The following is a 13,070-nucleotide window of genomic DNA, read 5'->3' on the forward strand; positions in this document are numbered from 1 at the left end:
TTCATTTAAGTGAATGACATAAAATCACTATCTATATACTTGTAAAGGTATATGCTGTCTTACTTCTGCGAAAGTAATTAGTGATTATGTCTGTAATTGAATCTGTAATTATTAATCTGCACATTCTCTAACTGTATGTATATTTACTGATCTTGCTCAAATAAACCATTTTTTGATTAAAAAAAAAAAAAAAAAAAAAAAACCTTCAGCCCAGTCTGAGGTCCTGAGCACTTTGGAGAAGATTTTCGTCCAGGATATCCCTGTACTTGGCCGCATTCATCTTTCCCTCGATTGCAACCGCTGCAGTCGTCCTGTCCCTGCAGCTGAGAAATACCCCCACAGCATGATGCTGCCACCACCATGCTTCACTGTTGGGACTGTATTGGACAGGTGATGAGCAGTGCCTGGTTTTCTCCACACATACCGCTTAGAATTAAGGCCAAAAAGTTCTATCTTGGTCTCATCAGACCAAAGAATCTTATTTATAACCATCTTGGAGTCCTTTAGTTTTTTTTTTTTAGCAAACTCCATGCGGGCTTTCATGTGTCTTGCACTGTGGAGAGGCTTCCGTCGGGCCACTCTGTCATAAAGCCCCGACTGGTGGAGGGCTGCAGTGATGGTTGACTTTCTACAATTTTCTCTCATCTCCCGACTACATCTCTGGAGCTCAGCCACAGTGATCTTTGGGTTCCTTCTTTACCTCTGTCACCAAGCCTCTTCTCCCCTGATAGCTCAGTTTGGCCGGATGGCCTGCTCTGGGAAGGGTTCTGGTCCTCCCAAACGTCTTCCATTTAAGGATTATGGAGGCCACTGTGCTCTTAGGAACCTTAAGTGCAGCAGATTTTTTTTTTGTAACCTTGGCCAGATCTGTGCCTTGCCACAATTCTGTCTCTGAGCTCTTCAGGCAGTTCCTTTTGACCTCCTGATTCTCATTTGCTCTGACATGCACTGTGAGCTGTAAGGTCTTATATAGACTGATGTGTGGCTTTCCTAATCAAGTCCAGTCAGTATAATCAAACACAGCTGGACTCTAAGGTGTAGAACCATCTCAAGGATGATCAGAAGAAATGGACAGCACCTGAGTTAAATATATGAGTGTCACAGCAAAGGGTCTGAATACTTAGGACCATGTGATATTTCAGTTTTTCTTTTTTAATAAATCTGCAAAAATGTCAACAATTCTGTGTTTTTCTGTCAATATGGGGTGCTGTGTGTACATTAATGAGGAAAAAAATGAACTTAAATGATTTTAGCAGATGGCTGCAATATAACAAAGAGTGAAAAATTTAAGGGGGTCTGAATACTTTCCGTCCCCACTGTAGCCGTGACAGTAGGACGAAGCTCTCGAATTGTCGTTGCTTCAGGTATACCCCGCAGCTTTAAACTGTTCCTCCTGTTCCTATTTTCTAAATGATCCTGCTGAAGTCGCCTTGGCCTCTAGGGTAGCTATCTTTTGATCAGTTGAAATCTGAGTTTGTTCCATGGTATCTACCCTTGATGACAGGCTATGCAATGAGTCCTTGACTTCCCTGAACTCCTCCCTGAGCACCTGTTGTAAGATAAGTGTCATACGGTTCATAACTGCTTTGGTAGACAGTGTAGATAGAAAGGACCTAGTATCAGGGTCTGCCAGCAGAGCCGAAAGACCAGAGGCAGGATGTACTGAGGACTGTATAGGGCATATTGCTCCTGGCTGCAGGGCATCTGTCACTGTAGACTGTGAGTTTATTTTCTCTGGCTGTACTGACAGGTCCCGTGTAAGCTCACCTGTGAGCACTGGTAGGACGTGCTGTCTAGAGACCGCATCGGCATCAGCATGGGAATCCTGCGAGTCCATGCTCTGAGAATTGGGCGCCATGCTGTCCTCTGACTGCTTCGGGAGTGCAGGGGCTCGTGCGGGAAAGTAGACTGTGAGAAATGTGCTGCGGGTGACCGGGCCACTGCCGGAGGGTTTTTTTTTTTGATGCTCTTCTAGGTCCTTCTGGCATATTCACCTGCCGCGGATACAGACAGGAGATCAGGCTGTGCGATCAGTTTGAGGGGAGCTCCAGCTGGTGTTCCCTCACTCAACCATCACATGACCAGGCCTTGTACTGTTTCTGCTGTATCCTAATAAGTGTATATTGATTGGTTTGCTTGAAAGTTATATCGCCTACAAACTATGGGGTATGTAGTGGAAATGTTTTTTTTTTTGTTGTTTTATACTACAAATGACAGAGATAAACAAACAACTGTGATAGTGTGATCTGACGGTGACTGCCGCTGGGGGGAACTGACATCACCAGTGACATTAATGCCGTGTACACACAAGCGGACTTCTCGTCCGCCTGAACTCCAAAGGACTTTTCGACGAAGTTCTGACGGAGTTCCAACGAAACGGACTTGCCTACACACGATCACACCAAAGTCCGATCGTACAACCAGACTAGAATAAGGAAGTTCATAGCCAGTAGCCAATAGCTGCCCTTGCGTCCTTTTTTGTCCGTCGGACTAGCATACAGACGAACGGATTTTTCGATCGGACTCGAGTCCGTCGGAAAGATTTGAAACGTTCTATTTCTAGGTCCGTCAGAATTTTCGACAGAAAAGGTCCGATGAAGCCCACACATGATCGGAATGTCCGACGGAATCGTTCCGTCGGACCTTTTCTGCCGGACAGTCCGCTCGTGTGTACGCGGCATAATACAGTGATCAGTGCTAAAAATATGACACTGGCTGGGAAGGGGTTAACATCTAGGGCAATGAAGGGGTTAAATATGTTCCTTAACTAGGTGTAATGTGTGCACAGTGTGCTGCTCTCTACTAATGATCACTCCCTCTTTACAGAATTCAACACAGAGCTCTGGGCTGTGATTGGACACAGGTGATCAGCTGGTTTTGGGTGTGAATCATTGGCCAGGGCGCTGTGTACAATCACAGCAGGAGCCGGGTGGGGCCGAACATGCACGCATCCTAAACCTGGGAGTAGGCAGCGACGTACCAGCACATCGATTTGCCTACAGCAGCCACCCATCCTCAGTACAATGCGGCCAGGCGATCGTTAAGAGGATAATATTTGCACCAGACCATATATGATTTTCCAGAAGATTTAATGCTGACATACCATTGAACCGTAAAACATTTTTTGCGTGGAGATCCATGTGTGTCTCAATCTTGGCCCTGTTAGTTGGCATGAAGGTGGGCCAAAAAGGACAATGAGATTTTGCTTAGAAACATGTATTGCATTCTTCTTCCAACATAAACATAAACTTCCATCACCAAAAATGTACATTGGGAAATGCTAACCACTTGCCTCCCCGGTTCACGCAGATATACTGCGGCAGGTCGGCTCTCCTGCGTGAACTGACGTACCTGTTAGGGTTGCCACCTCATCCCTTTAAACACAAACACATTAATTACACAGGTTCTGTGGCTGATTAAGCTGGTAATTATACTCAGTGACTTATCTGCATTCAGTCAGCCTCAGAACCCGTGTAATTCATATGTGTTCGGGTTTAAAGGGATGAGGTGGCAACTTTAGTACCTGTACATCAGTCCGTAAAAGCGGGATAAGCGGCGAGCGCCTCGGGAGTTCCGCAGACTCTATGTCCCCCGGCAGCTCACGAACGCAGCGAGGAGAGGCAGAATGGGGAACTGCTTATGTAAACAAGGCATTTCCCCTTTCTGCTTAGTGGACATGACAGGGATCTACTGTTCCCAGTGATCGGGAACAGTGATCTCTGTCATGTTTCAGTAAGCCCATTGATCAGTGCATTTTTATAGCACTGATCAATGTATCAATGTAGCAATGTCACTGGTCCCCAAAAAGTGTCATTTGGGGTCAGATTTGTCTGCTGCAATGTCACAGAACGCTAAAAATCGCAGATAGCCACCATTACCAGTAAAAACAATAATAAAAAAAAATAAAAGTCCCTAAATCTATCCCGTAGTTTGTATGTTTGTAGACACTAACTTTTGCAAAAAACAACACCAATTGCAAGAGATAGATATATATCTATCTATGTATATGTGTGTGTGTGTGTGTGTGTGTGTGTGTGTGTATGTATGTATGTATGTATGTATGTATGTATGTATATATATGTGTATATATATTTATATAATTTTTCCAAAAAAAATGTAGAAGAGTACATATTGGCCTAAACTGATGAATACATTTTTAGTTTTTTTTTTATATATGTGTGTGTGTGTGTGTGTGTGTGTGTGTGTGTGTGTGTATGTGTATGTATATATATATATATATATATATATATATATATATATATATATATATATATATATAATAAATATATATATATAATTATAATATTAGTTTTTTTGGATATGTATTATTGCAGAAAGTTAAAAAAAAAAGTTGGTTCCCCTGGGCGAACGGACATAGCTGTACATCGGTTCGCCTTTTGACCACTAGGGGGCGCACGCGGCGATGCTATAGTGTGAACAACGATCGGTCTCCTCACCCAGGCAGTCCCACCCCCGATCGCCCCTTACTGTTAACCCCTTCCCTGCCACTGACTATTCGCTGTATAAATGCCAGTGGTCCCAAAAATGTGTCAAAAGTGTCTGATCTGTCCGCCATAATGTTGCAGTCCCACTAAATAATCGCTGATCACCGCCATTACTAGTAAAAACAATAATATTAATACAAATGCCATAAATCTATCCCCTATTTTATAGATGCTATAACTTTTGCGCAAACCAATCAATATACGCTTATTGCGATATATATATATATATATATATATATATATATATATATATATATATATACTGATACTGCAGCTAGCAAAATCAACTGCCTGCCTGTAGTATGAGAACACCACCAACCTTCTACAGGTAGCTTTAGCTGAACACTTTTTTTTTTTTTTAATTTTTTTTATAAATATATATATATTTTTATTACCAAAAATTAGTAGCAGAATATATATTGGCCTAAACTGAGGAAAAAATTAGCTTTTTTTTTTTTTAAAAAAAAAATTGGATATTTATTAGAGCTGCACAATTAATCATCAAAAATCGTTATCTCGATTATTTATTTATTTTTTTTTTTTTCCCCTTGTGATCTTGACAAAGGGTTTCCCAACCTTTGGTATGCAGAGAATTTGCTCTCTGCCCTCAGCCTTCAAAAGTCAAAGTTTGGGCAGTCTGCCAAGTTTTAGAACATTCTTTCAGTGGAATGTTAAGTCTAAACATTGTATCAATTTGTCTTTTACATCAAAGGAATAGACTTCTGTATGTAAATTTAAGAACGTTTAACCACTTAAACACTAAACTTTTTCTGACAGTTGTTTTCAAGTTAAAATCATTTTTTTATTTTTTTGCTAGACGTTACTTAGAACCCCCAAACATAATAAATAAATATATATAATATATAAATATTTTTTTTTTAAGTAGAGACCCTAGAGAATAAAATTGTGGTTGTTGCAATATTTTATGTCACACTGTATTTGCGCAGCGGCCTTTCAAATGCAATTTAAAAAAAAAATTACTTTAATGAATTAAAAAAAAAAAAAAAAAACTAACCAGTAAAGTTAGCCCAATTTTTTTTTTTTTGTATGTGAAAGATTTTACTCCGTGAGAATCGTGTGAGAATCATGATCTTTATTCTAAGCAAAAAAAATTGTGCTTCTCATTTTGGCCAGAATCGTGCAGCTCTAATATATATTATAGCAAACAGTAAAAAATAGTGTGTGTGGGGTTTTTTTTTTTTTTTTTTTTTTTTTTTTTTTTTTTTTTCACAGTTGTCGCTCCTCTTCCTTTTTTTTTTTTGTTTTGTTTTAGCGCAAAAAATAAAAACCGCAGAGATGATAAAATACCACCAAAAGAAAGCTATATTTGCGGGGAAAAAAAAGATGTCAATTTTGTTTGGGTACAATATCGCATAATCACGCAATTGTCAGTTAAAGCAATGCAGTGCCTTATTGCAAAAAATGTCCTGGTCATTGAGCAGCCAAATCTTCCGGGGCTGAAGTGGTTAAGGAGGCAAATCCTTCCGGGGCTGAAGTGGTTAAACAATTGCTTTTACAGAGTTAACTTAAGGACAGCACTTTACCAGAAAGTACAAAACCTCCCAAAAATATCTTGTATTTCTGCAAATCCCAGGCTCCACTTTCTGTAGTATTGTCTATTTGTTGTTTGTTACATTAAAGTTCATTTAAAAATAAAAAAGGTGGAGTTGTGGAGGTCACGTTTCCTGTGACAGTGGAGCTTCCAGCTGCAGAGATTCACAATAAAGTTCAATAAAAAAAAAAGTGGAGTGGAGGCTTATGACCAGGCAAGAAACAGGAAGTGGGCTGTATTTACTGGCAGAAAAAAAAATATTTTACAATCCAAAGTTAAAACCACAAGGGCAGAAGATTTAATAGATGGAAAGTTGAAAAAAATTACTGAAGGTCCGCTTTGAATGTTTGTTTGTTTTTTTTTTTTTTACTGAAATATTTCCTAGACCCGTGCTGTCATATCGTGTGACATAAAGAATTGGAAATACCACTATTTTATTCCCGAAGGGTGTCTGCTTTCAGAAAAGATATGTTTTGGGAGTTGTATGTAATCTTCAGACTTAAAATGATTTTTTTAAACGTATGCAAAAAACACAAAACCGGCTCTGGCAGTGGAATGGTAAAGGGAGAAGTTCACTTTCGGGAACTTATTACATGTTCCACCTGTAAGATTTGTTAAAAAAAAAAAAATAACGCCTCCTAACTTTTAGCTGGCTCCCGGGTTCAAAGCAAATTTGTCTTAAGCAGTAAAAATTGTAGTATCCATGAACTGAATGATTCTCCAACGGCATGTTCTTGGTTTGGTTAATATTGGAGGTGCACCGAAATTTCAGCCGCTGAAAACAGTTTTTGGTATCGGCCGAAAGAAGAAAAAAAAAAGATACTGAAAGGGGGCGGGGTCTGTCCCGGTTGCTGCCCATTGCGGGAGTGTCATCCTGGCGTGCCCCAGTCCTGCACCCCTCCCTCCGGCTCTCCTCACCGCGATCTCCGTGTGTCAAGGAGCTGAATTGCATGGACCGCAATAACAATGTTCCGCCTCCTGTGATAGACGGCACAGTGATCCGATGGTGGGACATTGAATCAGTGTGACGTGATCACAGGAGGCGGGACATTGTTATTGCGGCCCGGGCAATTGAAATCCGCTCTGACACACATGGAGATAGCCGCTCTGATCCAGTCACAGACAGGCTGAATATGACAGGCACTGGTGAGGCTGCTGGGCACAGGTAGGCTGCATATGATGGGCACTGATGAGGCTGCTGGGCACTGGTGAGGCTGCATGTGACGGGCACTGGGGAGGCGTCATTGATCTCTTATATCATGTCTGCTAGGTGAACCGAATGGAAATTTTGCTAATACTATTAGCAGTGGGTTTAAGCTTAAGTAAGAGATTGCAGACATGATACAAGAGATGGTTAGAGACTTCAGACTGCATTTTTCTTGACCTTTCATGCACTAAAGGTGCCAATAATGCCCAACAACAGATTCATATTAATTTAAATTTATAATATTAATTAAAAAGTCGAATATAATACAATTCTTTATAAAAATATAAATATTTTTTTTTAAATTGTCATTTTTGGTATCCAATTCAGTTTTCGGCGAATAGTGTATCCTTCATTTTCGATTTCGGTACCAAAATTTTCATTCGGTGCACCTCTAGTTAATATTATGTTACCAAAATTAGGGCACTTTCACACTGAGGCGTGTCGGCGGTAAAGCGGCACTTTACCGTCGTCTTGGCTGCGCTTTTCAGTCGCTAGTGGGCAGCTTTTAACCCCTGCTAGCGGCCAAAAAAGGGTTAAAAGTGCCCGCAAAGCGCCACTGCGGCGGTGCTGCCCTGTTGATTTCAAAGCGCCTCATAGATGCTGCTTGCTGGACATTTTTAAGCGTCCTGCCTGCGCACCGCTCCAGTGTGAAACCCCTCAGCCTGGAGTTACAGGCGCTATATTTAGCGATATAACGCTTGTAAAGCGCCTCAGTGTGAAAGTAGCCTAATTGTGTGCTGTAAATTGCCTCCAGCATTGTTCCTGTCTCTTTTTGCTGAAGGCCGCCATTTTGTTGAAGCCCAGAGCCATCTCTTCCTTATTGGAAACTCCTCTCCTTGGTCTCAAAAACTATGTTTCTGTAATTAAAATATGTACATTTCTAGCCTTCAGGAATGAATGGTGTTGCGCTGCTCTCTGTAACAAAAAAAACCTACTCCCAGCCTTGATTGTATGTCTTGGCTCAGTGGGTAGAGGGGAAGGCTGCAGTAACTGACTGTGCTCAGGTTCACAGCTGCAGATGATAGTTTGAGGGCTGAATGAAAAGAAACTGACAGATCGCTGTACTAACACAAGTAATGTTAGTACATCGATCTCTTTGGCTGAGCTTTTGTGTTCTGACAGGGGGGCTGCTTCCACGCCAGAACACACTGATCAGCGCTCTCAGCCATTGGCTGCAAGCGCTGATTGGATGCTGGCTTTTCAAGCATACCTGTTCGATAAAAGGCACATTGGTCAAATGTCAGCTGCTTTCTGTTGAACCAACCGATATTTGGCCTGTGTGTACCAGGCTTTACGCTGGCCATACAGTATGCATTTTCTTTTTTTTTTTAGTTCAACCAGCGGGTTGCATGAAAAAAAAAGAATGAGCTAATTTCTCCCTATCTACACATTCGAGATGGATGGCAGAATCCACTCTCGCTGTGCTATTGTATTCTAACGGTGGGCAGCCTTCCTCACCGTTAGAATATGATGATCAGTGCCACCAGCTATAGCCGGTGGCACTGATAGTTCTGGAAAAAATTAAAAGACTGGTTGTACACAAGTCAATCAATTAAAATACAGCCGGTCCCTGCTGAAGCAGCCAAATTTCAATCCATGTATGGCAGATTTAACTTGTTTGTGACTCGCTGGAAGCAGAGGTTGTCCTGTCACCTCTCTTGCTTTCCTTTTCCTCCTCCCTAACCCGTGTTCCCTCCACACGGTCTGTGTCATTCCTGTTGCTTTCTTCCCCCTTCAGCAACAGTAAATCTTAAAGGGGTTGTAAAGGTTCACATTTTTTCACCTTAATGTGTCCTATGCATTAAGGTGAAAAAACATCCGACGATACCGGCCCCCCCGGCACCCTCATTTTACTTGCCGGAGCCCATTCACCTGCTGCGCTCGCCCCCGATTTCCTCTTTGCCGCTCAGCCTGGCTGTTGATTGGCTAGAGTGGATGGAATGAAATCAGCGCAGCCATTGGCTCACGCTGCTGTTAATCACATCCAATGACGCGGGGGCGGGGCCGAGTGATACAGTCAGTGGCTATAGCCGCCGGCTGTATCACGGGAGCGCGCCCACAAGAACTAAACACCATGCGAGAGAGCTCGCTTGAAGGTGTTTAGTTCTTGCAGGGAGGAGCTGAGACTGCCGACGAGGGACCCCAGAAGACCAGGTTCGGGGCCACTCTGTGCAAAACGAGCTGCACAATGGAGGTAAGTATAACATGTTTGTTATTACAAAAAAAAAAAATTACCTTTTACAACCCCTTTTAAAGCTGTCAGCTGATCCCCCTTCTAGTGGCTTTGATTTTAGGCACAGTGCCGAGAATAGACAACAACTGAGCATGTGCAGAGCAGGATGAGACAGTGTATTACTGGATTTTAAACTGTATGGACACTTTTATTGTGTCAGAATTGAGAAACCTCAACTTAGGTTAGCAGAGTGACAGTGCTGTGAGGAAAGGAAGCTATTGAGGTTGGTGACTAATAAAATGTTGCCGCTGCAATTATCTAAAGTGTGTGTTCTGTCAATGTGCTTGCTACAACCATTCAACTCCTTATATACTATTAAATGTCAATCCAAAGTAAAAAAAAACAATACATTACATTGTACTCTTCCACAAAAATAGTGCACAATTGACACAAAGAAACAAGCATAAATTTGTAGCCAGGTGGGCTCTGGCATCCAATCCACTGCAAGCAACAACCCAGCTTAGCCAGATGTTGACACCTGCAATCCCCACCCTACACGTTTCGTCATTTGACGTCTTTCTGGGGAAACGCGTAGGACAGCTTTTGTACAATAGAGAGAGTTACACTCTGGAACCAGCCAAACTTTGATCCATATATAGCCAGCTTAAAACAGGAAGTGCAATACTGGCTTGATTGCAAGGTGAAAAAAAACTAAGCAGCCACCACATCTAAGAATTTCCATAAATATGGGTCTAACATGTTCCCTTTATGTTTACCTAGATATATCTGTATGGACATTACAGAGAATACATTGTGTGATGCATTCCAACGAAACTTTTTCTGCTGCAGGCAGATTGGTTCTTTGCCATGGAAGGTAAGTGCTTCTGTTGCCCCTGTTAAATTAACTGTTGCAATGTTTAGCTGTAGCACTAGAAAATAAAAGTAAGCACCAAGTTGTATCTAAAGCCAAAACATTTTCTCCTCTTGTCAAGATTGTTGTCACTCAGAAATTGATAAAATCCAGACATTTAGTTGTCATCAGCTCAGCAATAGAGCTGCAAGCTTCCAATTGGGACATCTGTTCTGGTGATAACTGTCCAAGAGGGGATTTCCTTTTATTTGCAGTTTTTGTGTTTCCTGGACATGGACAGGAGGTAAATGTAAACCCCTAAACAAAAGCTACGTATATCCCTTTTCTTGTACCTCAATGGATTGCACTAGTAAAAGAACAATTAGAAGCAATAGATTTTCTGATGTTTATGTACTTTGGTTTAACTAGGACATGTGCAGAATGCAGGACAACATAATTTTATATAGACATGTGGTGGTCAACTTACTAAATATAAGGGACCACAGAAGGCCACACAATAGCTTATTATCAAATTGTGGCATTAACCCCTTCGCGCCCACCCCGATGTCCCTTTTAAACAGTTCTTAACCCCCAGGAGACTGGAAGGAATGGTGGTCACATGATAACAAGCAGGTCCCACTGGCTACCGATCTTTAGTCAGGACTGAGAGTTGTCTTTCGCAGGGAGTGAGTATGCTATCAGCACATAAACATCAGTCACCCAACGATGCATATGAGTGGTATGTGAGCGATTAAAGCCCACCCTTTCCTACCGCACATATGTGTTAGGTGGTTGTAAAGGGGTTAATATGTGGTAAAACAGTATGTGTCTTTTAACTTTCATGTCCTTTAGCACTCCATTTTCAGATGGGCAGCTTGAAGGCCAGCTCCTGATAGACTCTGCAAGTCCGTACACAAGCAGATCACCTCCTGAAAGTCCATGTAAGCAGAGCTGTACAGGAGGCCAACTTCCCCATAGTTGAAAGCTCAGAGCTTGGATTGGCAGCCTCTGCTGCTTATTACATTTGAACCCTGCTGCTGGAATATGGCCGGAACTCAACAGCCAGTGTACAGGTAAGGATTGGCAGCCTGCACACTGGTGGCTGCCAGCCACATCTCAGCATCAGCACAGTTAAAATGTAAAAAAAAGGCTGGCAGGCCATGTGTTTAGTATGAGGGCAGGTGGCATTGCAGTAATAAGGCTATAAAATACTTAACATAGTATTTCACCAGAACTTCCCTGGTTCCGTGCTGTTTAATTTGTGATGTGCATAACCCACTACATGTGGCAGTGCCAGGGCGATCCCAGTTTAAGGTGGTTCTAAAGCCAGAAGGTTTTTACCGTAATGCATTAAAGTGGTTGTAAACCCTGTTACACCACTTTTACCTACAGGTAATAAGGTAAAAAGTGCAGCACTGAAACTTTGAGTGAACAAAGATGATTGAGTAAATCTCACAATGCTTAATACCAACAATGTGGAGCTCTAATGAGATAAATACTCAGTGATTTTGTATGAAAAAATCAAAAAGAAAACAAATGATTTAAATAAACATTGAGTTCATAGGTGAAGTGGAAAATGTGGTGAATCTGGATGGCCCTTACAAGGACATTCGCCAAGTGTTCATAATATCATTAAGACATCCGAAAATGGTGAATAGATAATAAAACAATATGTGAATATAGCCCACCACCGATAGGATGAAGGCTTACCAGATGGTTTGAACTCAAAAGGACATACGTCCCATGAGTCAAATCAGGCTGTGTCAGTAGATGCACACTGCCTGGCTTCGGAGTGAGCCTGCAGGGGAGAATAGGAGGAGCTGAGAGCGCCAGCTGGGGAACACAGAAGAGGAGGTTCGGGCCTATCTGTACAATACTATTGCACAGAGCATGTAAGTATAACAGGTTTGTTATTTAAAAAGAAAAATACCTTTACAGTGGGGCAAAAAAGTATTTAGTCAGCCACCAATTGTGCAAGTTCTCCCACTTAAAAAGATGAGAGGCCTGTAATTGTCATCATAGGTATACCTCAACTATGAGAGACAAAATGTGGAAACAAATCCAGACAATCACATTGTCTGATTTTTGAAAGAATTTATTTGCAAATTATGGTGGAAAATGGGTATTTGGTCAATATCAAAAGTTCATCTCAATACTTTGTTATATATCCTTAGTTGGCAATGACAGAGGTCAAACGTTTTCTGTAAGTCTTCACAAGATTGTCACACAGTGTTGCTGGTATGTTGGCCCATTTCTCCATGCAGATCTCCTCTAGAGCAGATATGTTTTGGGTCTGTTGATGGGAAACACAGAATTTCAACTTCCTCCAAAGGTTTTCTATGGGGTTGAGATCTGGAGACTGGCTAGGCCACTCCAGGACCTTGAAATGCTTCTTACGAAGCCACTGCTTTGTTGCCTGGGTGGTGTGTTTAGGATCATTGCCATCCTTAAAGACCTAGCCACGTTTCATCTTCAATGCCCTTGCTGATGGGAGGAGGTTTGCACTCAAAATCTCACAATTCATGGCCCCATTCATTCTTTCATGTACACGGATCAGTGGTCCTGTTCCCTTTGCAGAGAAACAGCCCCAAAGCATGATGTTGCCATCCCCATGCTTCACTGTAGGTATGGTGTTCTTTGGTTGCAACTTAGCATTCTCTCTCCTCCAAACACGACAAGTTGTGTTTCTACCAAACAGTTCTACTTTGGTTTCATCTGACCATATGACATTCTCCCAATCCTCTTCTGGATCATCCAATTGCTCTCTAGCAAACCTCAGACGG

General features: G+C 41.8%; 1 protein-coding gene across 2 annotated transcripts in view; it reads left to right on the forward strand.

Annotated features, from left to right (window-relative positions):
- LOC141146617 (protein-lysine N-methyltransferase EEF2KMT-like) overlaps positions 1–13,070 on the forward strand; it is a 107,296-nt gene that overhangs the window by 26,807 nt on the left and 67,419 nt on the right. For both annotated transcript variants that reach the window (XM_073633009.1, XM_073633010.1), the window contains exon 2: positions 10,218–10,311. In XM_073633009.1, the coding sequence (XP_073489110.1) occupies positions 10,228–10,311 (84 nt within the window). In that variant the 5' untranslated portion in view covers positions 10,218–10,227. The remainder of the gene's footprint in view (positions 1–10,217; positions 10,312–13,070) is intronic.

The sequence above is a fragment of the Aquarana catesbeiana genome, linkage group LG06 (genome assembly GCF_042186555.1).
Source record: "Aquarana catesbeiana isolate 2022-GZ linkage group LG06, ASM4218655v1, whole genome shotgun sequence".
NCBI classification, from domain to species: domain Eukaryota; kingdom Metazoa; phylum Chordata; class Amphibia; order Anura; family Ranidae; genus Aquarana; species Aquarana catesbeiana.